The 26,293-nt window shown below is 44.4% G+C and overlaps 2 protein-coding genes across 2 annotated transcripts; both read right to left on the bottom strand.

Annotated features, from left to right (window-relative positions):
• Positions 1-529: 529 nt before the first annotated feature.
• On the bottom strand, positions 530-21,118 carry ints2 (integrator complex subunit 2). The gene is made up of 25 exons (XM_080851275.1): positions 20,978-21,118; positions 19,991-20,309; positions 19,458-19,596; positions 18,409-18,511; positions 18,108-18,221; positions 17,717-17,847; positions 15,861-16,031; positions 14,663-14,904; positions 13,947-14,072; positions 13,408-13,479; positions 13,014-13,128; positions 12,314-12,382; positions 11,533-11,667; positions 10,986-11,162; positions 10,285-10,393; positions 9,294-9,398; positions 8,747-8,911; positions 7,965-8,166; positions 7,338-7,463; positions 5,891-6,095; positions 4,890-5,159; positions 4,569-4,676; positions 4,146-4,251; positions 1,969-2,145; positions 530-1,102 (listed from the first exon to the last, which is right to left on the bottom strand). The coding sequence occupies exons 2-25, from the start codon at positions 20,281-20,283 to the stop codon at positions 921-923; spliced, it is 3,642 nt and encodes a 1,213-aa protein (XP_080707401.1). The 5' UTR covers positions 20,284-20,309; positions 20,978-21,118; the 3' UTR covers positions 530-920.
• A 738-nt stretch (positions 21,119-21,856) lies between these two features.
• Positions 21,857-26,032, bottom strand: nudt5 (nudix (nucleoside diphosphate linked moiety X)-type motif 5). Its single transcript, XM_080851800.1, has 9 exons — positions 25,935-26,032; positions 25,487-25,587; positions 25,134-25,201; positions 24,950-25,002; positions 24,703-24,810; positions 24,427-24,522; positions 22,756-22,857; positions 22,456-22,509; positions 21,857-22,351 (listed from the first exon to the last, which is right to left on the bottom strand). Exons 2-9 carry the CDS (start codon positions 25,526-25,528, stop codon positions 22,242-22,244), a joined length of 633 nt encoding a protein of 210 aa, XP_080707926.1. The 5' UTR covers positions 25,529-25,587; positions 25,935-26,032; the 3' UTR covers positions 21,857-22,241.
• Between the last annotated feature and the right edge of the window lie 261 nt (positions 26,033-26,293).

The following is a 26,293-nucleotide window of genomic DNA, read 5'->3' as shown; positions in this document are numbered from 1 at the left end:
TCCTTTCTGATTAAAGGCATAAAAGCCCAAAAAATTAAAACGATCTGGGAAGGAAAACAAACATTGACTTGATGAAGAAGCATCAACCAATCAAGTAAACAATCTATCAATCAATCAACTCAACCAATCGACAAAATGGAAACATACATTTTCCAGTTCAACTAGCACCAACTCTCCCTGACCATGGGAACAGCATCACAAATGGGTTAGGTTGACTGTCCACCCCTATTCAAACACCCACACTTAAAAAAAAAAAAAGCTTACAATAGTTAGTTTACTTCTGATTTAATGTATTTAACTCATAGAGAAAATGGCTCTTATTACACGGTGCTGGAGCTTTCTTGTGATCTCATGTTGATTTGCAGTCCCTGAATATGTGAATAACACATCACATCTGCCCTTCTGGAATGATAGAAGAAGTAATCACAATAACAACATCTTCACAGAAAATCTTTCACACATTTTAATGCAAAGTCTAAAAAAAGGTCAGTGCTTACAAATCTAAAACACATTTTCTTTTTTTTTTGTACAATGCGTAGGAAAAGATTTGTTCAGTGGTCTAGAAAACAGACCAATAATATCTCACTACCGCATGAGCTTGTCCTCTTCCATGTCAAACAAAAACCAACGTCTTCACAGGCATCCTTATTACAACTCATATTCCCTACCTGGACGACCTTCAAGACATCTCCCCTCTATTGCTACCATTCACGAGGAACTGGACGAAGAATTCATGACACACACACACACAAACACACAGTTTACAAAAAAAGATAATTCCTTGTCTCTGCTCCTCTGGTTTGTCAAGGTCTCTGCTTTGGTTGTCAGGGTGACTCCTCTGGTTTTCACAGTCTTAGATCTGGTTGTCACGGTGACCGCTCTGGTTGTCATGGCCACTGTTCTGGCTCTCACCATCACCATCACTGGTCTGTCTGCACGCTGGCCTGGATGATGTCCATGAAGGTCGTCTCTATCTGGTAGCAAAGCTGGACGTCCGGGTCGGTCCCCCACATGGCGAAGGAAGCTCTTTTGGGCGGGGTGTGTTTGGACCGGCCCAGTATGGACACAGCATCCTGGGGTCTCTCTTTCAGATACTGCAGCCCTGGAAGACATGAACACAATCACGTTTAGACACACAGGGTTATTAGGGTTATTAGAAGGGTCCAGGTATTTCTAATTAAAAATAGCAAACAATATATATAATACACCTGAAACCATTATCCAAAAAATACACACAGGTACGCTATTTTCGGTGTTGAAAAAATATAGCCCAATCATAGAACGCAGTGATTAGAAAGAAACAGAATGAGATGCAAATTAATTACTACAAATGAGGATACTGAGATGGGTTACACCCCTCTGCACTCTCAACTGGCCTTGCGGTGACAGTGCCACAGCCTTAAGGTGCTGCATGGGCATAATCACATGGGTGTAACCATCCACACCGCTCACGACAAATGACTGGACCAACCACGGGCAGCGTATGTTCAGTCAAAAGGGAAGCCACCGGAAAGAACCTTAAAAATGGCAGACATGTAACCAAATATGGTTGGTTCTGGGTGCACCTGACCAATGTTCTGTTTACTGCGCAGGCTGTGGCTGCAATTGTGGCTTAATTCAGTCATTATGTAAGTGCTTTTTTTCCATGTTGGCCATGCTTTTTACAGTCATGGGTCAAGACCAACACACTCTGTGTGACACGTACCCAGCATTCCTATTGTGATTTGTGTTGTCTGTGGGTGCTCATACCACATTTTACCCTCAATTTGAGGTCTTGTATTGTTTTGTACGGGGAAAACATTTTAACATAAAAAAATGGGTCTTTTCGACATACTCTATTGTCAGTGTCCATTTTATGTTGCGGCTTAAAAGCAAAGCGTTGTTAAAATCCGAATGTAGAAAATAACATCTGCTGATGCCCTTATTACCACAATTGGTGATTCATATCACACACACACACACACTCACGGGCAATGAGCGGATCGATGTCCCTCTCCTCAGTGGCGACGTCCGCGGCACACACCTGGCCCACCTGGACCAGCAGGGCGAAGACGTCCTCGTAGAGCGGAGGGAAGGCCTGGCAGAAGGACACCAGGCAGGGCAGCGTGGGCATGAAGAACGAGTAGCGCCTCTCACGGGTCAGCACTGCAACCAACAGGACAGTAACACATGCTTTTAGTCAGCACTGCAACCAACAGGACAGTAACACACGCTGTTAGTCAACAGGACAGTAACACATGCTTTTAGTCAGCACTGGAACCAACAGGACAGTAACACATGCTTTTAGTCAACAGGACAGTAACACATGCTTTTAGTCAACAGGACAGTAACACATGCTTTTAGTCAACAGGACAGTAACACATGCTTTTAGTCAACAGGACAGTAACACACACTTTTAGTCAACAGGACAGTAACACACACTTTTAGTCAACAGGACAGTAACACACACTTTTAGTCAACAGGACAGAAACACACACTTTTAGTCAACAGGACAGTAACACATGCTTTTAGTCAACAGGACAGTAACACATGCTTTTAGTCAACAGGACAGTAACACATGCTTTTAGTCAACAGGACAGTAACACATGCTTTTAGTCAACAGGACAGTAACACACACTTTTAGTCAACAGGACAGTAACACACACTTTTAGTCAACAGGACAGTAACACACACTTTTAGTCAACAGGACAGTAACACACGCTTTTAGTCAACAGGACAGTAACACATGCTTTTAGTCAACAGGACAGTAACACATGCTTTTAGTCAACAGGACAGTAACACATGCTTTTAGTCATTTTAGTTTAAAACTTTCCAAAATCAACTACAAATCATCAACAGAATGTGAAGAACAGTTTTGACGTAATGTCAAAAACATGTATGTACTATGTTGCAGAGATTCCTGCTAAATACCAGTCGAGTCTCTCCTAACACCGCCTCGTACCTCAACAGACGATAGCGAGCCACTGTAGCGAAGACAGCAAGTAAGATTGGCTATCCTGTAGTTCCTAGTAAGCCCATCAGGTAACATTACTAGTTATCTCCCTCTGGAACGAAATACTGTTTTCTGATTGGCTAATGGGGTGTATATTAAGTTCGTATAGATGGACACCTAATGGACGCTGCGGAGCAACACCACTCCGCTCCGCTTCGTGGTGTTCTTTGCCCCGCAGCGTCCATTAAATTCGTATAACTGGACAGCTCGTCGGCCGTTATCCCTTACTTATCCCATCAGCTGGTTCAGACGCTAGAGTGCTTAAATGAAAACCTACAGGGGTGTATTTGCCTTGACTGTCTAAGTTAAAGGCGTAGAAAGTGATTTTAATCCAATACACTTTCAAATTCTGTGAATCTGTATTGTCTCGAATGTCCATTCTTTTCAGATTACCTCCGGAAAAAATCACATATTCATTGCTCCGTGGAGTGTAGGTGCAGTCAAGGCTTCAGTTATGCAGACATGAAAGAGACTTCCTCCACTGCCACTACACATGTATACATACTGCATACATATAATCGAGTGAGACAACGAAAGAGAGAGAGATAGAGAAAAAAAGAGAGGGAAGGAAGGAGAGAGAGAGAAAGAGAGGGAAGGGAGGAGATAGAGAGAAAGAGAGGGAAGGGAGGAGAGAGAGAGAAAGAGAGAGAAAGGGAGGGAAGGGAGGAGAGAGAGAGAGAAAGAGAGGGAAGGGAGGAGAGAGAGTAAGAGAGAGAAAGAGAGGGAAGGGAGGAGAGAGAGAGAAAGAGAGAGAAAGAGAGAGAAAGAGAGGGAAGGGAGGAGAGAGAGAGAAAGAGAGAGAAAGAGAGAGAAAGAGAGGGAAGGGAGGAGAGAGAGAGAAAGAGAGAGAAAGAGAGAGAAAGAGAGGGAAGGGAGGAGAGAGAGAGAAAGAGAGAGAAAGAGAGAGAAAGAGAGGGAAGGGAGGAGAGAGAGAGAAAGAGAGAGAAAGAGAGAGAAAGAGAGGGAAGGGAGGAGAGAGAGAGAGAAAGAGAGGGAAGGGAGGAGAGAGAGAGAAAGAGAGAGAAAGAGAGAGAAAGAGGGAAGGGAGGAGAGAGTGCGAAAGAGAGGGAAGGAAGGAGAGCGTGCGAGAGAGAGAGAGAGGCGGAGAGAGAGAGGCGGAGAGAGGTAACTGCAATAAGCTGAGAGAGTGCACCTGTGAGGAGTGTGCCCATGACACTGACAGCCAGGCGAGCCACGCTCAGGGACTTGGGCAGGGCGTACTGGGTGCACAGATGAGACAGCAGTTGAATGGCAAAGATCTGGGAGAGGAAACAAAACATACGTTAATAAACCATCAATCAATTAACCAATCAACTAACCAATCAATCCATATAATCTGGAAGTCATTTTTCGAGTGTTAACTTTCGTTTGCTATTGAAGCCCAGGCCTATACAAGCTCACATACACACACTCTTGCCCGCATAGGCACATAGACACACACACACACACACACACACACACACACACACACACACACACACACACACACACACTCATCTTTGCACACTCATCTTTGCACAAACATATCCAGACTCACATGCACACACACACACAAGTCTGGCGCGCATACACACACCTGTTTCTCCAGTTGAGGCTGGGCCAGCAGCTCTGGGATGAAGTCCAGACAGATGTGAATGGAGGGGATTCCTGCTACGGTGAGTGGCAGGAGCGCCTGGGGGTAACCCTGAAGAGAAAGAATAGAAGGAGAAGAGAGAAGAGAGAAGAGAGAGAGAGAGAGAGAGAGAGAGAGAGAGATAGAGGAAATTGAAAAATGACCAGGAGGCCAGGCAGTGTTGACAATCGGCTCTGTGTTTTTTTTCTCTTCGCTTCTTGCCACCATACACACAGCACATGTCCCTGACTGATCAAGGAGTGCAAACATCTAGCGCTGTTATACCTGGAAGTGCACCAGCTTAGCGATGTTGGGGTCCGCGATGAACATCTGATGCAGCAGGCAGCAGATGAGACACTGCACCTCCCTCAGGTTGCTAAGCAAGCCACCCTCTTCCTCCTCCTCCTCTTCCTCCATCACGGCAGTCACATCGGAGGACTTGGCTTTTTTGCCCCTCATTCGGTGGAGCAGGCTGTCACCCCCGCCCCCCGGTCCTTGCTCCTCCCCCGCAGTTGGAAGACACACCTCCAGTAGGATCTGCACTGCGGCACTGTCCTACAGGTCAGGGGTCAGTAATCGGGAGTTCAAAGGTCAAAATAGAAGAACAGGAAAAGAGTGGAAGCAATGATGAATCAACAACTCTGCACTTATAATGTGGTGTGTAACTCCTACTCGCAGATTACAATGCATCTGCTGTTGCAGAAAACAACGAGAAACATGTCAAAAAACATCATAACAAATTCATATGAAATACTAATATAGCAGTATATGGATTCAGAATATAGATTTTGTTTTGGGTGATGCTGATGACTTCAAGCAGCTGTGCTTGTGTCTCTGTGTTCATCTCTGCTTGAACATGCACAAATCTGGGATTACCCAAATGCAAGCACATGTGTGCATGATAAGGTCTTCTGATACCATGTATATGTGTATGTGTGTGTGTGTGTGTGTGTGTGTGTGTGAGTGTGTGTGTGTGTGTGTGTGTTGGTGTGGTGCACATATGTGTGTGTGTGTAAGCGCTGTTTGTGTCTGTGTTTGTGTTTGTGTGTGTGTGTGTGTGTGTGTGTGTGTGTGTGTCTGTGTCTGTGTGTGTGTGTGTGTGTGTGTGTGTGTGTGTGTGTGTGTGTGTGTCTGTGTCTGTGTCTGTGTCTGTGTCTGTGTGTCTGTGTGTGTGTGTTGGTGATGTGCACATATGTGTGTGTGTGTGTGTGTGTGTGTGTGTGTGTGTTGGTGTGGTGCACATAATGTGTGTGTGTGTAAGCGCTGCTTGTGTGCTCTTCACAGACCTGTGCGGAGAGGAGGGCGTTCTTCAGCTCCTCGCGGGTGACCTCGGGCGTGTCGGCCTGCTGGCCGCTCAGGCCCAGGTTGGAGATGGTCTGCGCCTGCCGCTCCATGTCCGCCATCTCCTTCAGGTGGGCGTTCAGGTAGGCCTTGGAGGCCAGCAGGTAGCCGTTCAACATGTGCAGGGTGATGTCCATGAGTGGAGGACACCTGAGAACCAGACACACAGACAGACAGATAGACATTATACTTATTTTCTGCATCAAATGCAAATAAAGTCATAAATGTTATAAAATGCAGTTTTCTGGATTTTTTTGTTGATATTCTGTTTCTCACTGTTAAAATACACCTACCATTACAATTCTAGATCACACATTTCTTTGCAAGTGGCCAAACTTGCGAAATCGGCAGGGGTTCAATTACTTATTTTCCCCACTGTACATGCATGTATAGAACACATACATTCACACGCAGATATACACGTTGCAGAGTCATATCGTATCCTTCACACAAGTCAAACACACACACATGGACACGAAAGCATTCACACAGGCAGACACATACATGCATAAACACATACTGTGGTGGCTTTCTTGCAACTGATTTGTTTACCATGATATTGTATTTTGTTTCTAGATCTGGTGTATCTGTGCAAATGCAACCTCCCTCAACACTCACACTCCACATAGGCTACACTCACAGTCCACATAGGCAACACTCACAGTCCACATGGGCTACACTCACAGTCCACATAGACAACACTCACAGTCCACATGGGCTACACTCACAGTCCACATGGGCAACACTCACAGTCCACATAGTCTACACTCACAGTCCACATAGGCAACACTCACAGACCACATAGGCAACACTCATACTCCACATAGGCAACACTCATACTCCACATAGGCTACACTCACACTCCACATAGGCAACACTCACAGTCCACATGGGCAACACTCACAGTCCACATAGTCTACACTCACAGTCCACATAGGCAACACTCACAGACCACATAGGCAACACTCATACTCCACATAGGCAACACTCATACTCCACATAGGCTACACTCATACTCCACATAGGCAACACTCACAGACCACATAGGCAACACTCATACTCCACATAGGCAACACTCATACTCCACATAGGCTACACTCACACTCCACATAGGCTACACTCACAGTCCACATAGGCTACACTCACAGACCACATAGGCTACACTCACAGACCACATAGGCTACACTCACAGACCACATAGGCTACACTCACAGTCCACATAGGCTACACTCACAGTCCACATAGGCTACACTCACACTCCACATAGGCTACACTCACAGACCACATTAGGTTACACGCTGAATGTTGAAAGGGAGCAAAAAGACGTCTGGACAAATGTGACTATCCCAGGAGACTGAGGAGTTACGGATCGGCGTTCTGTAGTAATCATACCTGAAGACCCTGGGGTCACAGCGCAGCACGATGATGGGGTCCACCATCAGGTCGTTCTGGGTGTAGCGGGGCTTCCTCAGGAGCTTCACACAGGGCTGCAGGGCGTTCACCGTCATCACCCAAAGCCTGGGAGACACAGAGACAGAGTGGGGGTGGGAGTGAGTGAGTGAGGGGGACACAACTGGCCGTGCGGTTTGGATATGGGTTATAGCCCCAGGGCAGCTGTGGCTACTACGTAGCTTACCACCACCGGTATGACTGGACTGGACTGGACTGGACTGTCTTCGGGTATCTAGAGAAGCGCTATACAAAATTGATGATTGATTGATTGATTGATTGAAACCCACTACTGTTGCTGCTGCTGCTGCTGACTTCGTGCTCTTGCCATGATGCTACAAATGGGGTGTGTACTAAACAGTACACAGTGAAGTAGACACCAGGGCTGTGTACTAAGCAGTATGGAGTGAAGTAAACACCAGAGTTGTGATTTAAACAGTACACAGTGAAGTAGACACCAGGGGTGTGTACTAAACAGTACACAGTGAAGTAGACACCAGCTGATAAGCCCCATGGCCCAGCCTCCCGCTCCCCCATCCCTTTTGTTAAAAGCCCTTTTCTGCGGCTCACCTGCGAGGCATGACTGTGTTGAGCACCAGCCACAGCCTGTTGAGCATCTGCAGCACCTTTCGGGGGACCCCCTCTTCCAGCAGCAGCCCCATGCTGGCCGTCAGGGCCTCGGCGTACGGGATCAGGTCGCTAGGCGACAGCAGAGTCAGGTGCCCCAGCATCTCCATCAGTCGTGTCTGGCTAGATGGCAGCTTCTGAAACGCTGTGGAGGGAATCGGTGATGGATCATGATCACATGCATTACATCTTGTTAGTGTACCTTACCGCTTTCATTTACGGAGGTATTTTGCACTCAACATTTCTCCGAGAGTGATGTACGTGTATGTACGTATGTATGTACGTGTGTGTGTGTGTGTGTGTGTGTGTATTAATATGAGTTTGTGTCCTCATCCTCCTGCAGGTGTGTGTGTGTGTGTGCATATGAGTATGAGTGTGTGTCCTCACTGTCCTGCAGCTGTGTGTGTGTGTGTGTGTGTGTGTGTGTGTGTGTCCTCACCCTCCTGCAGCTGTGTGTGTGTGTGTGTCTGTGTAAATGTGTGTGTGTGTCTGTGTGATTGTGTGCGTGTGTGTGTGTGTTTGTCCTCACCGTCCTGCAGCTGTGTGTGTGTATTTGTGTGTGTGTGTGTGTGTGTGTGTGTGTGTGTGTGGGCATATGGGTGTGTGTGTGTGTCCTCACCGTCCTGCAGCTGTGTGTGTGTGTGTCCTCACCCTCCTGCAGCTGTGTGTGTGTGTGTGTGTGTGTGTGTGTGTGTGTGTGTGTGTGTGTGTGTGTGTGTCCTCACCCTCCTGCAGCTGTGTGTGTGTGTATGGGCAGGTGGGGCTGGTCAGGAGTATCCTCCGCAGCAGTGGCAGTGTGCCGGTCACCTCCTCCTCCTGCAGCCAGTCCTCCACCATACACAGGTGAGGGTAGTTAGTGGCCAGCAGACGCAACAGAGCTGAGTGCAAACCTGACAGAGGGATGGAGAGAGGGAAAGAAAGAACAGAGAGAAAGAGAGAGAGGCACAGAGAGGAAGGAGAGAGAGAGAGAGAGAGAGAGAGAGAGAGAGAGAGAGAGAGAGAGAGGGAAAGAAGGAACAGAGAGAAAGAGAGAGGCACAGAGAGGGAGAGAGAGAGAGAGAGAGAGAGAGAGAGAGAGAGAGAGAAAGAGATGGACAGGTATGGAGTAAGACAAATACATCCATTAGTGGCTAGTAAGGAATTAGCTTAAAAGGAACAAGATCCAAGACCTTTGCATTCTATATCAAAGCATTAACTTCATACAAAATAACTTGAGTTGAATTAGTAACGGCCACAGTCAAACTATGAAAACATAAAAGTTAAACTTCTTACCCCCAAGCTCTTTCTGCAGACCCTGTGCCTGACCAATGAGGTATTTAATGGGAATCTGATCCATCAAGGCTGCAGAGTAGGACTTGGGCTTCTTCTGCATCTGGGCTGAAAGCAGAAAGATAGGGATGCAGAGTGAGTGAGAGAGAGACAGAGATAGAAAGAGAGAGAGAGATAGGGATGCAGAGTGAGAGAGAGAGAGAGAGAGTGTGAGAGAGAGAGAGAGAAAGAGAGAGTGAGAGAGAGAGAAAGAGAGAGAGTGAGAGACGTAACACAGAGGACAATGATAGGTGGAATACAACTTTGCTTGTTCGACGCATCCCTGAAACACTCAATCTAAGGGTAAAGAACTGTGAGGAGACCCCAAACAAGTCCAAAAGGCCTGTCAACATCTGCACACAGCCCTGCCTGGTTTAAATTCCTGAGAAAAATTGTTTATTTGGGACTCTATTCAAATAGCAATGACAGATCAATGTTTGAAAAATATGTATGTCTCAGGATAACTCTGTGAAAACAATGCAATCCAGTATGTTCATGTTTTTTTTAAAGTTTTTTTTTGTTAATATTATTATTATTATATTATTATTTATTATTTATTATTAGTATTATTTTTGTCAATGTGTGTGTGTTTACTTTTCTGTTCCTCTGTATCTGTGATAAAACTTAAAAATAAAAAAAAAAGTGTTAAAAAAAAAATGCCAGTGCCATGCCCCCCAAAACATCCCTCCACTGTTTCTCCAGCCCTCATCCTCTTCCCTCAGTCTTTCAAACTGTTCTAACAATTCACAGCTCCTGTATATACTTTCTTTCTTATCCTTCATAGACCATTGCACTGTTTGTTTTTGTATTGTGTTTGTTTTTGTATTGTGTTGTTCTGTATATGTTGTGTAAGCACATTGAGAGCCAGTTCACCAGGTCAAATTCCTTGTTTGTGCAAACTTAATTGGCCACTAAAATCTGATTCTGAGTCTTTGGGCTGACGCGCTCCACTCACCCAGAGCCTTGGTGTTGGCCAGCAGAGCCTCCTCGTAGGACAGGATGTAGTAGAGGATGAGGAGCTGAGCCGTGATGCTGAAGCGCGAGCGACCGCGCCCACCCTCCCCCTGCCAGAGAGGGAGAGAGAGAGACAGAGAGAGAAAAAGAGAGGGAGAGAGAGAGAGAGGGAAAGAGAGAGGGAAAGAGAGAGAGAGGGAAAGAGAGAGAGAGAGAGAGAGAGAGAGAGAGAGAGGGAGAGAGCGAGAGAGGGAGATAGAGAGCATCACATCACATACTTTCAGAAAGCGTAGATGGATGGATACATTTTCCACAAAATAACCAATAGAATGACGTTGAGGTGATACAGCACTTGTCAGAATGATGCAAATGCGATCAAAGCAGCAAGATCGGGGTGGGACATTTCTTGTTTCGTTGTACAGAAATTGCTACTTCACATCGCTTAACAAGATCAAACTCTGTATTAAAGTAACATTATGCAACAATTATACTTCAGGATTAGGGTGAGGATAAGCCGTTTTACCTAGCATATTGTTAGCGAATAGCAATTAATCCGGAATGCTTTTTTAACAAAGAGAATTGTTATGATCAGAGCGTTGCTGTTTGCTACGTTGTTTCCAGGGTGATCCCTGCCTAAGGACTACAAAGGTAGCTGCCAGTAGCTTGTGTCATTGTGTTTCCAGTCAGCAGGACCACACCTACCCCAGTTACTCCCTGGAAGACGTTGAGGATCTCCTGTTCTGTGATTGGCTGGTTGGTGGCCTCGGGGTTGGCCTTGGAGGCGGGCGTGAGAATGGAGTTGATGTAGACGTCAATGAGGGGGAGGAGCTGAGTATGCAGAGGGGTGGAGCTCTCACACAGCTGTCTGAAGATCCAGTCCTGAATGATAACACACACACACACACACACACACACACAGACACAGACACACAGACACACACACACACAAAAAGAGGAGGGTACATATGTTAATTGTACAATTATTGTATAATAGCTGTAGTCCTGAATGACAACACACAGACACACACACACACACACACACACACACACACACACACACACACACACACACACACACCACTTGCATATTATAACTGCAATTTGTACTATACAAAACTCTGAGGTGTAATCAAAATATTACATAAAAAGTTTACAATCGAGATACATCCAACTGGCCCAATTCTAACCCATAGGGCCAGAATTCCAGTAGCTGGTTGGTAATGACTATATTGACGGACAAGTGGCTTACCTTGATGGAGACCTTGTGTTTGGTGAAGGCCCGGCTTCTCAGTAGCTGGTAGATGCAGTGGACAGGCAGGAAGCCTGTGATGTTGGCACTCAGGTTGTTGGTGACAGGCACCCGCACTGCATGGGCCGTGACCACCTACGAGACAAATGACCGGCATTAGGGTGCATCAAAATACACAGTTCCAGCATACTGATCTGTCTGGGTGCTAAAAGTGTTACCATCCATGCAAATACAATAAATGCAAAATATTTTTTGCGAAAAGTGGTATTCTAAAGGTGGAACATCACATCAGCTTATACCCATTGGGGAGCCATGATAAAGCGGTTCATTTTTGATATCGTTCTCTGGTGCCACTTTGGGCTTTGGTTTCAATGTTTTGTTTGAAGAAGAACTAGAATATGCATGTCCTGAAGGATATACCAGTGCAAAAATGCAAATTAAAAAAGAATATTTTTCACATGCTGTGTTCCACCTCTAAATCTCAATGAATTTTCCCAAAACTTTGCAAAAGTAATTTTTATGGGTGTCCGAAGAAAATGCAACCCCAGACGGTTTGAAATGTTGCATTGCAATTTGATGCACCCTAACCGGCATCTACATCCAACGCGCCTTACAGCACAACTTGTATCCAACCACGGGTGACGGTTCTTTCAACGCAAAAATCAACTAAAGCACATAACGCCAATATCATGATCTACAGATTACAACATTGGTAGGCTATTATATATAGCCAAAATGGTACATTAACTAGCGTAGCTACAAACAGTATACAATACTCTACCTGTTCAGTGAAGATCTCCTGGGTGAAAATAGTCTTCATCTTGCTGAGAGAGCTTGGCTTAATGGCAATCTACAGGGAGAGATCAGCATATCATTCAAAAAGCATTATTTCATGGTGACATTCAATTCATCTACAACTGACTGATACCTGAAAACTGCAAAACACTTTTTGAGGTATGGTTTTATAGGCAACTAAGTTTGGTACCATCTTCAAATTCATTTTAAAAGCATATGGTCATGTGAAGGACAGATAAACACCTGTATCTTCCCCACTAGCCATCCAAGATATGCCCTATGTAGTTTTGTGTAACAGGCTGGAACACCTTGCACCAATGGAAGATAAGCTTTCACCCACATGACATTGCCAGTTTTGTTGCCAAAAGACACCAGTAAGTGTGTTGGCAAGCTTCTAACAGTGTCAGCTGGGCTGTTAGTGGTGTTTGCAAGGCTTTTGTATGCCTTTTAGATAGTTAGCTTACTAGTTTAGGAACAGAACTCCATATTGCTGCTTTAAATTATATTATTTTAGCGAAACTACATTCGACACTACACAACTTGATGCTGAATTGATATTGAATGCACACAAGCTTTCACTATTTGTGAGAAACTTTATGAATGGTAAGGTTCACAGTGTCTATTCGAACTTGGAGTGCTTAACAGCGATGTGGGAGAGAGTCTGTCCCCCGTCAGCGATCCCTCACCTTCATTCCCAGTGTAGAGCACACCAGCTCAATGATGGCACTCAACTGGTTGCTGTGGAAATACATGGCCACCAGTAACAGCATCTCTCCAAAGGAGGCAGACACTCCAGCAGCACTGAGGAGGAGAGTTGGGGGACAGCAGTGAAGAGAGAGAGAGAGAGAGAGAGAGAGAGAGAGAGAGAGAGAGAGAGAGAGAGAGAGAGAGAGAGTTCAACTTCTAAGACCCTTGAAAAATGTGCCATTACAAAAGGTTCCAGGGGTCTTGATTCATCATTTCAACCTCCACAACATTACTATGGTTCTATCTATGTTAGTATTCTTCCAAAAAATTATAGACAATATTATAAATAATAGATAAATATGAATACAAGTGTCAAACTTCATCCTGTCTTACCTTTCAAAGTACTCCTCCTCTTTGATCATCCAGCTGAGCCACATCACCATCAGCTGCTCCTGCTCCGGGGTGCTGCAGAACGACACAAGTAGCCGTAAAATAACCATAAAGCCATGCTACTCAGTTCCACTAATGGCCACAGGATGGCGCTATACTCTACTCAGTTCAAATTGGATAGCACAGCAGTTCTTAATCCTCCTCCTGATACAACCCACCTTTCCCTGCTGCAAGCACACCTGATTGAAGTCAGTGGTATAATAATGCTACAGATCACCTGAACCAGGTTTGTTCATCTGATCAAAAGTTCCAATGATGACCACAGAAAGAAGTAACAAATGCAGAGCAGAGAGGAGGGGGCGGTATGAAGTGTGTGTGAGAGTAGTGTTTATTGTGTTTATTTGCCCTCTAACGAGGGCGCCCCGCAGGTGGCACCAGCTGCCCAGCAGTCCCCGAACTGGGTCAGAACCTCTGGTAAGATGTGTGTGTGTCTGTCTGTGTGTCTGTGTGTCTGTGTGTCTGTGTGAGGGGAGTGCCTATACCTGACTAGAGTGGGGAAGGCCAGTAACTTGCAGAAGGCCAGAGAGACGAAGCGAACGCCAGCGGGGGTGGCGGGAGGACGACTCGTCATCAGCTGGAGGAGCTGCTCAGCCTCCTCATCTGTAGGCCTGACAGGGTGGGGAGGGAGGACACACACACACACACGTAAACAGATACAAACATTTCAACGCTGTGTAAGAAACAGTAACACCAGTAAAAATGTTTTCACGATCCAGTTTATAATTCACGTTCAGAGTGTTTGCAATTGGAGCATGTTTTGTCTCTGTAAAACGAAAAGTCCTTTTAGCACTAACACAACAGTTCATGACCAAAGCTGAGCCGGGTGTCTGCTGGCATCATACCTGAGCCCAGCGATGCCCATGAGGGCACACACACACACACACACACACACACACACACACACACACACACACACACACACACACACACACACACACAGACACAGACACAGACACAGACACAGACACAGACACACACAGCTGATGGCACAAAAGAGTCTGCTGGCATCTCACCTGAGCCCAGCGATGCCCATGAGGGCACACACACACACACACACACACACACACACAGACACAGACACAGACAGACACACACACACAGTCACACACACACACACACAGACACAGACACAGACACAGACACAGACACAGACACACACACGTAGCTGATGGCACAATAGAGTCTGTTGGCATCTCACCTGAGCCCAGCGATGCCCATGAGGGCGCAGTAGAGCCGCAGGAGGGCACTGGCCTTGACCACGTGCTCCTCCCTCAGGCCCGAGTACCCCCTTGCGGCGCCCCCACCTCGCCCGCGGTCGGAGTCGGCATCGCTGTCATTGGGCGTGTGGGTGCTGCCACGGGAGCGCGGCAGGATGGCCACCAGCTCCAGGAGCAGCTGCCTGCGCATCTGCCACAGCACCGAGCTGCTCTCACGCTTCCTCTGGGGGACGAGGAGGGAGGAAAGAGGAGGAGAAAAAAATGATGGACAGGAGAGGAAATGAGAGAGAGGGGGATGAGTGAGAGGTGAGGAGGAAAGAAAGAAAGAAAGAGGGAGGGAGTGAAAGAGAAAAAGTAAGGGGAAGAGAGAATAAAAACATGGGAATGTGTAATTTTGCATCGCTCAACATGTGGGCAATAAAATCTCTTCTGCTGGCTGTTTATTAAGAATCTGTATCTTATCTGACTCATTGTGCGTGTGTGCGTGTGTGTGTGTGTGTGTGTGTGTGTGTGTGTGTGCGTGAGTGTGTGTGTGTGTGTGTGTGTGTGTGTGTGCGTGAGAGTGTGTGTGTGCGTGCGTGTGTGCATGCGTGTGTGTGTGTGTGTCTGCATGCCGTTACCTGCTGGCCATTGTGGATGAACATGCTGAACATGCGTGCATGCGTGTGTGTGTGTGTGTGTGTGTGTGTGTGTGTGTGTGTGTGTGTGCGTGCGTGCGTGAGTGTGTGTGTGTGTGTGTGTGTGTGTGTGTGTGCGTGAGAGTGTGTGTGTGCGTGCGTGTGTGCATGCGTGTGTGTGTGTGTGTCTGCATGCCGTTACCTGCTGGCCATTGTGGATGAACATGCTGAACATGCGTGCGTGTGTGTGTGTGTGTGTGTGTGTGTGTGTGTGTGTGTGTGTGTGTGTGTGTGTGTGTGTGTGTGTGTGTGTGTGTGCGTGAGTGTGTGTGTGTGCGTGCGTGTGTGCATGCGTGTGTATGTGTGTGTCTGCATTCCGTTACCTGCTGGCCATTGCGGATGAACATGCTGAACATGCGTGCGTGTGTGTGTGTGTGTGTGTGTGTGTGTGTGTGTGTGTGTGTGTGTGTGTGTGTGTGTGTGTGTGTGTGTGTGCGTGAGTGTGTGTGTGTGTGCGTGTGTGTGTGCATGAGTGTGTTGTTTTGTGTGTGCGTGCCGTTACCTGCTGGCCATTGCGGATGAACATGCTGAACCAGGTGCGCACTTTGCTGTTGGTGCCCAGTAGGAGTCCGCTGACGAAGGACACCAGGAGACTGACCGCCTCGTCGCCCGAGTCCGGCTTGTAGTCGAGCGTCAGAGCCACGCCCAGGCCAGGCAGGTGACACTCCTCCACCTGGGGGCGCATCATGTGTTTAGACAGTGGTACAGGAGGTAGTGAAGTCGTTCAGTAATCAGAAGGTTGCTAGTTCGATTCCCTGTCAAAGCGTCCTTGAGCAAGACACTAAACCCATAATTGCTCCTGATGTGCAGTGTGCCATCAGTGTATATGTAAAAATGTGTATACATTCTTGTACGTCGCTTTGGATAAAAGCGTCTGCTAAATGACCAAATGTAAATGTAAGCACAGCATGTGTTTAGGAACATCTAAACTATATCATCAAATCATACCATAATATTATCAGGTCCCTCAAAGCAGGAAGGGTAGACTAAAAGCGGGGGTGCTTAGGCTTGGGAGAACAACATTATCACAAGCAAATCAGAAGTTAATAATGACTGTTCTTTCTTTTTCTAGACTAACAAGAGTGTTCTTCTTTAAGGCCGTCCTAACATTTGTAGTTACAGGTAGGTGTTTAAGGTATTCACCATTGTTACGGTTTAGTATGAACGAGGAAGGATGTTAAAAGTGTCATTTGACTGCATACATCATACAGGCCACATCATTCCTGCCAGAGACTGGCTGGCAGTGTTGGCTGGAGAGCTGTGTTTGCTTGGTTTGCCATATCTGTGTTGGCATCAGTTCAATAAGAAGTTGTGTGACTGATCGATGTTGATGGCGTTATACATAACTGTTGTTGGGGTTGTGGGTGGAAAAAATATTGCTGTTGGTCGCCTGAACCGTGTGTTATTGTGTGGTAGAGACAGCGATGCACTGAAACGCTACATTTGATTGCTTGGCAGGATTTAGGGAAATTCAACACGACGTTCTCTAGGGGTGGGAATCTCTTAGCACCTCACAATTCGATTCGATTCCGATTCAGAGGTCAACGATTCGATTCTAACCTGATTATCTATTCAAAACCGATTATCAATTCTAAACCGATAAAACAATTATCGATGCATCTCGATTTTTTAAAATAAATTCTGAACTATTCTGAATCGAGACAGAATCGTTCTAGAGAGAATCGAGAGAAATCGAAAAATCTTTTTTCCCCACCCCTAACGTTCTCTATATTCTGTGATGCATGACCAGAGTTGTTTGTAGTTACCTGATGAAGCATTTGTGTGGTTAGCCAAATTCACCACCATGTTCTCGATCTGCTATGACTATACTGTCAGTGTTATTGTTGGCCGTTGTTTGTGGTTAGCTGACGTGGGCAAGTGTTTGGCATGCAGGGGGTCGGTTCACCCTAGTGGTGTCCATCTGATCTTTGGTTCTAGTTGGTGTGGTCTGGTTTTGGTTCTAGTTGGTATGGTCTGGTTTTGGTTCTAGTTGGTGTAGTCTTGCTCTGGTTCTAGTTGGTGTGGTCTTGCTCTGGTTCTAGTTGGTGTGGTCTGGTTTTGGTTCTAGTTGGTATGGTCTGGTTTTGGTTCTAGTTGGTGTGGTCTGGTTCTAATTGGTGCGGTCTGGTTTTGGTTCTAGTTGGTGTGGTCTGGTTCTAATTGGTGCGGTCTGGTTTTGGTTCTAGTTGGTGTGGTCTGGTTTTGGTTCTAGTTGGTGTGGTCTGGTTCTAATTGGTGCGGTCTGGTTTTGGTTCTAGTTGGTGTGGTCTGGTTCTAATTGGTGCGGTCTGGTTTTGGTTCTAGTTGGTGTGGTCTGGTTTTGGTTCTAGTTGGTGCGGTCTGGTTCTGGGTGCTCACCACCATGGCGCGGATGTTGAGGGCCTGGGTGGGATGCATCTGGCAGAGCTGCCGGAGAGCCTCGGTCCGCCGTCGACCACCAACACTCTCCTCATCCTGCCGCTCACCACTCTTAATCAGACCTCTGCACACTGCAGTTACACACAAACACATGAATAGAAACATAAAATAATGCATCAGACAAAATCACTTTCTTAAATAATACAGAGCAGCAAGAGTGGATCTTTCAAGGGAGTATTTACTGTCCTTTTTTCCCAAGAGAGGAGAATATATTATGTGTCATTTGTCAACAAAAGTAACTTGACCTATAAAAAAAGACTAATGATACCATTTTTATTTGACATTTTTAAAGGTGAATTGTGTTGGGAAAGTCTTAAACGGCTAAATGTACCTTCATTAAAGCTGTCAGGGACATTGGCAACGAGCAAGCATAGAAACCAGTCTCCATTGCGAACGTGAAGCAGCGCTTCAGCCACATCAACAATGGGCAACAAGGACGGGAGCTCTGGAAAGCACACAGACACAAACCAGACATTTATCCATGAACAACCAAAGAAAACATACCGATTGTCTACTATACAATGCAACTGAATGAAAAGGCAAGAATATTCTAGCCTTTTGCATTTCTTCTTTTTATAACACAGCTTTAAGAAATCAATGCCTGAATCAATACATGTAAGTGAGGAGCGTACCTGCTTGAAGGATACAGAGGACGTCTGCGAGTTCATCCAGGTACACTGAGCTCTCAAACAGCTCTGAAGACTTCAGAAAAAACTCCCCATTGGAATCAGTAACCTGCAAAACGTGACACACAGGGATGAGAGAAAATACAAACCTTTGTATTGTACATCTATTTCTAGCTCCAACATGGTTCCAACAGTATTCCCTTGCTTATGCTCTGACTTGAACAAGGACATGCAGAAGAACAGACACGCATATGTAACACAGGACAATGGCACTGGTCTGTAAACTAATCAATTTCAATTTTGTAATCAATTAATTAATTAATTTGATCAAGAGGGACAGTGTACATTTATGAACATTAAAATGTAAATGCACCCAATTATGGCCAAAAGGCTAGTTTCCATTGAATTCCTTACACACATCTGTTTAAGATTGTTATACATTATAAGTAGTGTTGCACCGATGCCATTTTTTGGCTCCGATACCGATACCGATACCTGGCTGTGCAGTATCGGCCGATACCGATACCATACCGATACCACTCTGTTTGAAATTTGAAAAATACTTTTATTTATTTATTTTTTATCAATGGTTTGGTCCCATGTATAATACTAGTGTAACAGTAAGAAAGTCAAATTAAATTTCTTGACAGTTTCAGCACTTCAGACATAACTGAGGACTAGTCCTCTATAATTGATGGTTTACCTTACTGAGCAGCACTGTGGCTTTTCTGATTTTGAACACAATAGAGTTAAAGTTTGGTCAGTTTTTTTTTTTTCTTTCCCTGTATTGTTTCTTTGTGTGTTTGTTTTGTTTGGGGACCAAACCATTGATAAAAAAAAAAAGTATCTGCACTATTTGTTGGTACTCGCCGATACCGATACCACCATTTAAGTGCTGTATCGGGGCCCTATCCGATACTGGTATCGGTATCGGTGCAACACTAATTATAAGTAGTAGTAAGTTTACATCACATTGAACACTAGTACTGGTGTACTGTGCAGGCGACCTTGGGTTTCTTGAAAGGCGCCCTATAAATAAAATGTATTTTCTCTACCTTGTTCATGATGGCCAGCAGCTCACTGAGGGCGAGCCTCAGCCTGTGCAGGGGGTCGCTGTGCTCGAAGTCCAGCGTTAGGCCCCTCTGCAACTGGGACACCAGCATACTCTCTCCATTAGAGCCTCCAGCTTTGTGTCTGAGAGAAGAAGCCGGCGATACCATTTAACGTATTAAAGGTGGCAGGTTTGTTTTCCAGACAGTGCATGTAAGGATAACAGTGTATCTTCTGTATAATTCTGTATGACTCCATTTTCAAATTACTCATAAGGTGGGAAAAATAAATATAAAGGAAAGGCTACAGTAGCATTAACTATTCAAACTTGAAAGATCCGCAGACGCAGCTCTGATCAGATATCTCCCCTCCTGCACAACCTGCACTGTGTTAAAGATAACCTTTTATAGACATTGGTACCGTGACCATGGAAAATATCAACATCAAATGTCAATATCACAGACTTCTAAAACATTTCTGAAGTTGGGAGGCAACAAAGGTTAAGGGCAAGTGTGTAACTCCGCACACTATGTGTTACCTGAGCTGCTGTTCTTTCCTGGCGTCCTGCTCCAGAGCGTGGAAGTCTACTGAAAGCAGAGCCACAATGGAGTTCACTGCCTCGACACCAGAAAGCAGTCTGAGAATCAGTTTCTTATCCTGGGCCCAGACTTTGCTTTGGTCTGCCGGGGCGCAGAGGGCCATTCGCACCAGGCAGGGGAGAAGCAGCCTCAGCTCGGGGTCGCTTAGAGCAGCCAGCCGAGCCACGTCCACCTTCTGCATGGCCTCGAAGGCATACGGGCTGACAAGCTGCAAGCCCGCACAGTCGGACATCGTCAGCCCCTCTGGCTTTACTTACACTGGACAAAACAAAAGTTTGTTAAGAAACATCAGCAACATTGATAGTCAGGATCTAACATTTTAAACATAGACAAGTGCAATTCAAGTAGGGAATACGAGTTACTTCTAAGAACTTGACCAGCCAGTCCAGTAGGTGAAAAGTTGTATGTCTGACAGATGTGGTATCTAAATACCAAGGTTGTATACCTAGGAACTTAAGATAGATTCTGACAGCTTGGCTAACCAGCTGGCTACAGGATAAATTAAAATGCACACGTAGTTAGTCATAAAGCCACATCTACGACTGCACCTCTTTAGTACTGTCATATCCAAACAATTACCATTGCTTACAATGCGGCATTAGACATCCTTACTGTATAGCTCCAAAGGCTGCTAACATGGTAACGTTAGCTTACTAGCCAAGAAGCTCGCCGGCCAGCTGGCTTCAATTTCATTTCACATATCGTACTATCACAATGTAAACACATTTTTATACAGTGTTATTTAGAGTAACTTCTCGGTCTACCTTTCTAGAAAATCTGGGAGGACAGAGGTTGTTTAAGGAAGTGAGTGCAATATGACATGCATGCATTTCGTTTTCAAAGGTGGCTAGCCTCATATAGTTAGCATATTAGCGTAGCATTTTCGAGAGACAGTTTGCTATTTACGGTTGTAAAGGGATACTTACGGTGAAATAGTTTGAACTAATTTACGGGTTAGAGGTAGGTGTCTCGCCTTTATATTTCGGCTACTTTTGGGTATCTGAATAGTTTAGGCACTAAGGTTTTGTTGCTTATCTTAGCAGCCAGTGCTGCCAAATGCTAACAACTTAGACATAGGCGGAAAATTAACACAGTTCACCATGAGTCTGAGAAACCGAACGTGATTGGCTGACTCTAGTCTAGCCTCATTGAACAAAAGAGTAGTGCCGGGGAATGAATGAACGGAGGACCTTCAAGGGAGGAAAGGAAACCGCCGTGGCATAGATAGAGCAAGGAACTAGTCATACAATGTATTTATGTACACAGAAACACACTTATTTGTCTGCTTTTAGAAGGCGAATCCAATGATCGGACAGAGTTGTTCACAATAATATAACCTACACATACCAAAGGAAATTGCAAACATTCGGAAACCGAATCTCTGGAATCTGAAGAGAGCTGCAGTCTCTCTTACTTTGCAACAGATGCAATAACTTCATTATTTTATAACCTTATATTTTTAAAATACAGAACACAAAATGTTCAAATTAAATCATAAAATAGGCCAATAAGCATGTGAGTAAAATACAGAAATGTGACTTGACTACCTGATCTTTTATTTATCAATTTCAGTTATACACAGGACAAGATGTAACTATTTTGAACAACTCACTTTTCTGTACGATATAAATATAATTAAGAAAACACAAACTCCCAAATACCTCAATTACATTTTTATTAGTTCAATTAAAAGTCATTGTTAAGACTACCATTATAATGGCACCATCGCCATTCTGTTATCTCTGCTGCAGAGCAGCGGAAATTCCTCTGGAAAAATCTGTAGTCCATTCAGCCCACGCTGAAGGCAATAATGTTTCCCGCACTGTGCATGTATCAAAACAACCATCTCTACACCACGCCAGCTCGACATTCAGTAAGGCACACAGGGGCAACTACAGTGTCTAATGTAATTACATCATGTTATAAACTAATTGACAGTGCTACTTTTAGTTAGTGTGTTAGGAATGTTTAAGATAACCATGGAGACCACTAAGGGGGTGGAGCTTAAATTCATTAAAGGATTTACCAGTTGCATTCCCAAGTAGTTCAACATAATTTCACAAACAAACTAGTACATTTTTTTCCTTGTTGTCTTTTCAGCAATCTTTTGCCTGGCAGGATCCGAAGCAGGACTGTACAGGAATGGCAGATGTGTGGAGCAGGCCAGGGAAATAGGTAGATCACAGGCTTTTACTGTTTGAGCACAGGCAGCTCGTTGGGTTTGAAGAAGGCTTGAGACATTCCCATGGCATAAATGTAAACCTTTGAGTCCACTACAATGTTTCCCTTCTGCACAACCTCTGCATAAAGAAAATACAGAAATGTTGAATATTTTTGGTATCGTCAATCATAAACGATAAAATTATTTTCGCTTCATACTGTCAAAACATAAAACTGAGCTCACCATCAATTTTCTTTTGAAATTCATCAAGAGGCATAAGGATAACTTCAACGAACTCTGCACAAAATATATCATACAGTTAAGATAGTGTTTTTTTTTTAAAACATGATTACAATTCATGAAATAACTCACGTGAATAAAATACTTACCCCCTTCACCTGAAAGAGAAACAAAGAGAAACCATGTGTTACAGTTCGTCTTATACATGAACTTAACCACACTGCATTTACATCACCCAAATATTCATACGTGTAAAGCCAAATAAAACGACCCGAGAGAGAGAGTGCGAGAAGCTAGTCTTACCTAATTGTTGGGTGGGGTTGACGTTTTCCACATCATCTCCATTGATGTTCACCATGACGATCTGAGTGGTGCAATTAGAAAGGCCAGGGTCCAAGCACGTGACTGAAAATAGGATAAAAGAGACTATCAGTCAAACGTCCAATAAGAGACCATCAGTCATCAGTCTCACATTCAACCTGGCATTTGAACCAGTTTCATTCCCAAGCTTTTCATGTCTAATGGAGAATTGACAACAGATACCTCAAGACAATTTAAAACAGAACTGTACAACACTGTAGCTAAGGGGCCGTATTCACAAAGAATCTTAGGGCTAAAAGTAGCTCATAAGTGGCGAATTTAGGAGAAACTCCTAAAAATAATGGGCGTGTCAGTCTTAAATGTAGGACTCCTAATTTTTTTTACTAAGAGCAATTCACAAAATATTTTATCCCTAAAAGTAGCACCTAAGTCTAGGACAGCTTAAAACTCCTCATGAGGACTCCTAAGTCACTAAGACCTATTCACAAAAAATCGTAAGATGGCTGCAGCCGACTTGGAATTGATAAAAGACATTGCTTGAAGGTATTAATATTGTCGTAGAATTAGCGCGGGATGCAATGACGCCTTTAAACAACGATGTGTCCCGAAGTGAAATGTTTGGAAACATAAAGATAGGCTATTTGGCTTCGCGGAAAACGCAAATGACGACACTGGGGATCATCATTCAGCCGTTTAATTCATCAAACTATCAACGCACTGTAGACCCCACATCATCCAACAGTTGGATGTACCGATGACTTGTGCATTTCAACGCAGAGCGGTCTGCAGCAGGTTTTTGAGAACTTACCAGCTGGATGCCGCTGGGGTGACAGTGGCTATTGGTCCTGGGACCAGTAGGCTTTCGCTTAGGCTATACGTTTCACGTTCGTTTCGCTTTGATCAATTAAGATTGGAGGGTTTAAAGGGCCGCATGTGCTGATATTTGAAGTGGTCAAGGGCTGGAAATATAATAGCCTTACAGTTTGCTGGGTGCTTTAATTATTACTGCCTTGATTACATGCAATTGCCATATTTTATATTGATCGCTTTATATTTCTCTTAACGTGCAAAGTGTCATTCCCGTTGGATGCACAAACTTGTCATCATGCGTGTGCATTCTGCTAACTGCACTGTCCATAACTATTTAATATGACTTAATTTGAAGCCTAGGTTATTCTCTTATTTTCAGTCGATATAGTGGGATTGTTAGAGAGACGTCACGAATGAGTTTTTAATGAGAGAGCCTGTCAACAACCAATCACCGTCCTCACCCCTTCTAAACTCGTGCATGAGAAGCGACGTCATCCATAGCAACGGAGTTTTTATCTTAAGCTTAGGAGTTGGTATTATCCTTAGTATGAGTAGGTCTCAGAGCCGTTGTGAATCACTTTTAAGAAATTACTCCTACGTAAAAGGTTTTAGCGCGAGTTAGGAGCACTCCTAGTGGTAAGATAAAAGGCTTTGTGAATACGGCTTCTGATCTACAAAGAACCAAAGATTGCAGATATCGCTACAGAAGAGGACAGATGTTCACTGTGTACTTTCAGAGCCTACAAAGGCTGTTAACAGTATACGTAAAAATACTGTTAATATGCATCCGACCATACATGGGATGCTAACTATAAATGATAAAGAGACATCTTTCTGCCTTACCAGGAGTGACTCCCACTACTTCCCCCTTGTAACCAGTCTCCTCCTTCAGTTCCCTCAAGGCAGCCACCTCAGCAGTTTCATCATTATCTATGAGACCTAGAACACAAACACAGCAAGTCACAAATCCCTCACAATATACAAGCCCATCCTAAAACTGCGGTAAATATGTAATACTGTAATTAAATATAGGAAAACTATTGGAAAAATGCCACAAGCATCCAATGGAATCATACATTACATAAAATACATAATGAGTCCATGGAAAGGGTGGTTTACCTGCAGGAAACTCAAGTGTATGACACCCCATGGGTGGACGGAACTGTTTCACCATAACAATGCAGTCTCGGTGGAGGGTTCTTTTCAGAATGGCAATGATTCCAACACCTAGGTGCACCCAAAAAAGAATGATCTGATCATTGAACTAAATTCACACAAAAACACTCTGTCTACTATTTTACTAACATACACATCCACATCACATCAGTAAAGATTGAGAAGAAGAATTAAATATACTACAACATACCATCTGCCTCTGTGTTGGTAGGTCTTGTTGTTCTCTTTGCAGTCTCCCATGTTCTAGAAAGAAAATACAAACAGACAGAGAAAGAAAGACAGAAATCATTCCAGATTAAGCAAGCAACAACACCCATGATTCTGCTATCACATATTTCCATGTAGACATCATATTGCTCCTCACAAATGGTTACCTGGTTTTGCCAGCAGGATCCACATATGTAGTTCGCTCAAGCTTCACCCATTTTCCAACTGCTAGGACCTTGGGAAGGCATGGTATAATGATTGCAGCATAAACACATATTGTGAAATCTATTGCAGTCAGATCCACTGTACTACAAGCGCTGATCGCAGTATCGCAAAACTGGCTTTGGTCTCTCACGGGAAACACCCTTACTAGGGAGCTTTTGGCTAAGTCGTCAGTGGGAGTTCATCTAAATTATGGTCGCATTCTATGTATGACTCAAATTCAGAACAATCACCGTAAAAAAGCCAGTCAACCGCACCGTACACCGCGGGAGAATAACAATTAGCCAAGGCCTCCTACCTCCTCCTTCAGTACGTGCGGTTCGGTTTTTGGGCAGCTCATCCTCCCTCCAACGAGTGTAGATTCTTTGTCAATGGACTCCTGACTCCAATACGGCACCACTAACTCAATGCGTAGAAAGAAAAATTGATTACTTAATGAGCCACATGTCGCTGTGGTTACGGGCTGAAGTCCTAATGAAAGGCTGCATTCATTCATGCAACGATGATGGTCAAAAGCAAGAAAATGTCATAGAAGTATTATCTAGCTAACAGTCATTGAATTGTCATTCAATCCTCTAGACTTTCTCTTGCATACTGTGATAAAACAACCACGTTTCCACTGTAAAAAAATATTTGAAAAGTGCCCATTTCTAATGCAACTTATAGAAATAATCAAATGATCTTGCGAAGTTATGTAACGTTAACGCATACTCTTAGAAGATGATTGATTTTGTTACAATACTCACGTCAGAGTTACGATCAGATCACAAGTTCTCAGTTGGCGTTAACCTGGCTGGCGTGAACAAAAGTTACAAGACACGCCCACATGTGCACTTCCCAAATATCACCCACAACAAACAAACCAACACAGAAAATATGGCCCTGAGTTAAAAACAAACGGTCGTGATTAAAACTAAATCTTAAGTAACCACACATGAGACGCTGAAAGGGTTTAGCATAAAAAGCAATGCAAAGAATACGTTTACAAGAAGAAACAATGGAGCTGAGTGCGTTTTCTTCTGTGAAGACTTCCAGTCGAACATCTTTAATGGAGAGATTTCCGGTACCTATTCTTTGGTATTTTACAATAAAAGTCCTCAGTTTA

Source organism: Sprattus sprattus, assembly GCF_963457725.1.
Source record: "Sprattus sprattus genome assembly, chromosome: 14".
In the NCBI taxonomy this organism is placed as follows: domain Eukaryota; kingdom Metazoa; phylum Chordata; class Actinopteri; order Clupeiformes; family Clupeidae; genus Sprattus; species Sprattus sprattus.
This window is presented reverse-complemented; position numbering and strand designations above follow the sequence as displayed.

Excerpts from the sequence above, each read along its gene's own strand:
- ints2 (XM_080851275.1), bottom strand. The coding sequence starts at position 20,283 with ATGTCCGACTGTGCGGGCTTGCAGCTTGTCAGCCCGTATGCCTTCGAG. Across the intron at positions 12,383-13,013 it reads GCTCTACACTGGGAATGAAG|ATTGCCATTAAGCCAAGCTC; the intron begins GTGAGGGATCGC and ends CTCTCCCTGTAG. Across the intron at positions 1,103-1,968 it reads CATCGATCCGCTCATTGCCC|GGCTGCAGTATCTGAAAGAG; the intron begins GTGAGTGTGTGT and ends CATGTCTTCCAG.
- nudt5 (XM_080851800.1), bottom strand. The coding sequence starts at position 25,528 with ATGAGCTGCCCAAAAACCGAACCGCACGTACTGAAGGAGGAG. Across the intron at positions 25,202-25,486 it reads CGCACGTACTGAAGGAGGAG|GTCCTAGCAGTTGGAAAATG; the intron begins GTAGGAGGCCTT and ends TGCCTTCCCAAG. Across the intron at positions 25,003-25,133 it reads GATCCTGCTGGCAAAACCAG|AACATGGGAGACTGCAAAGA; the intron begins GTAACCATTTGT and ends TTTTCTTTCTAG.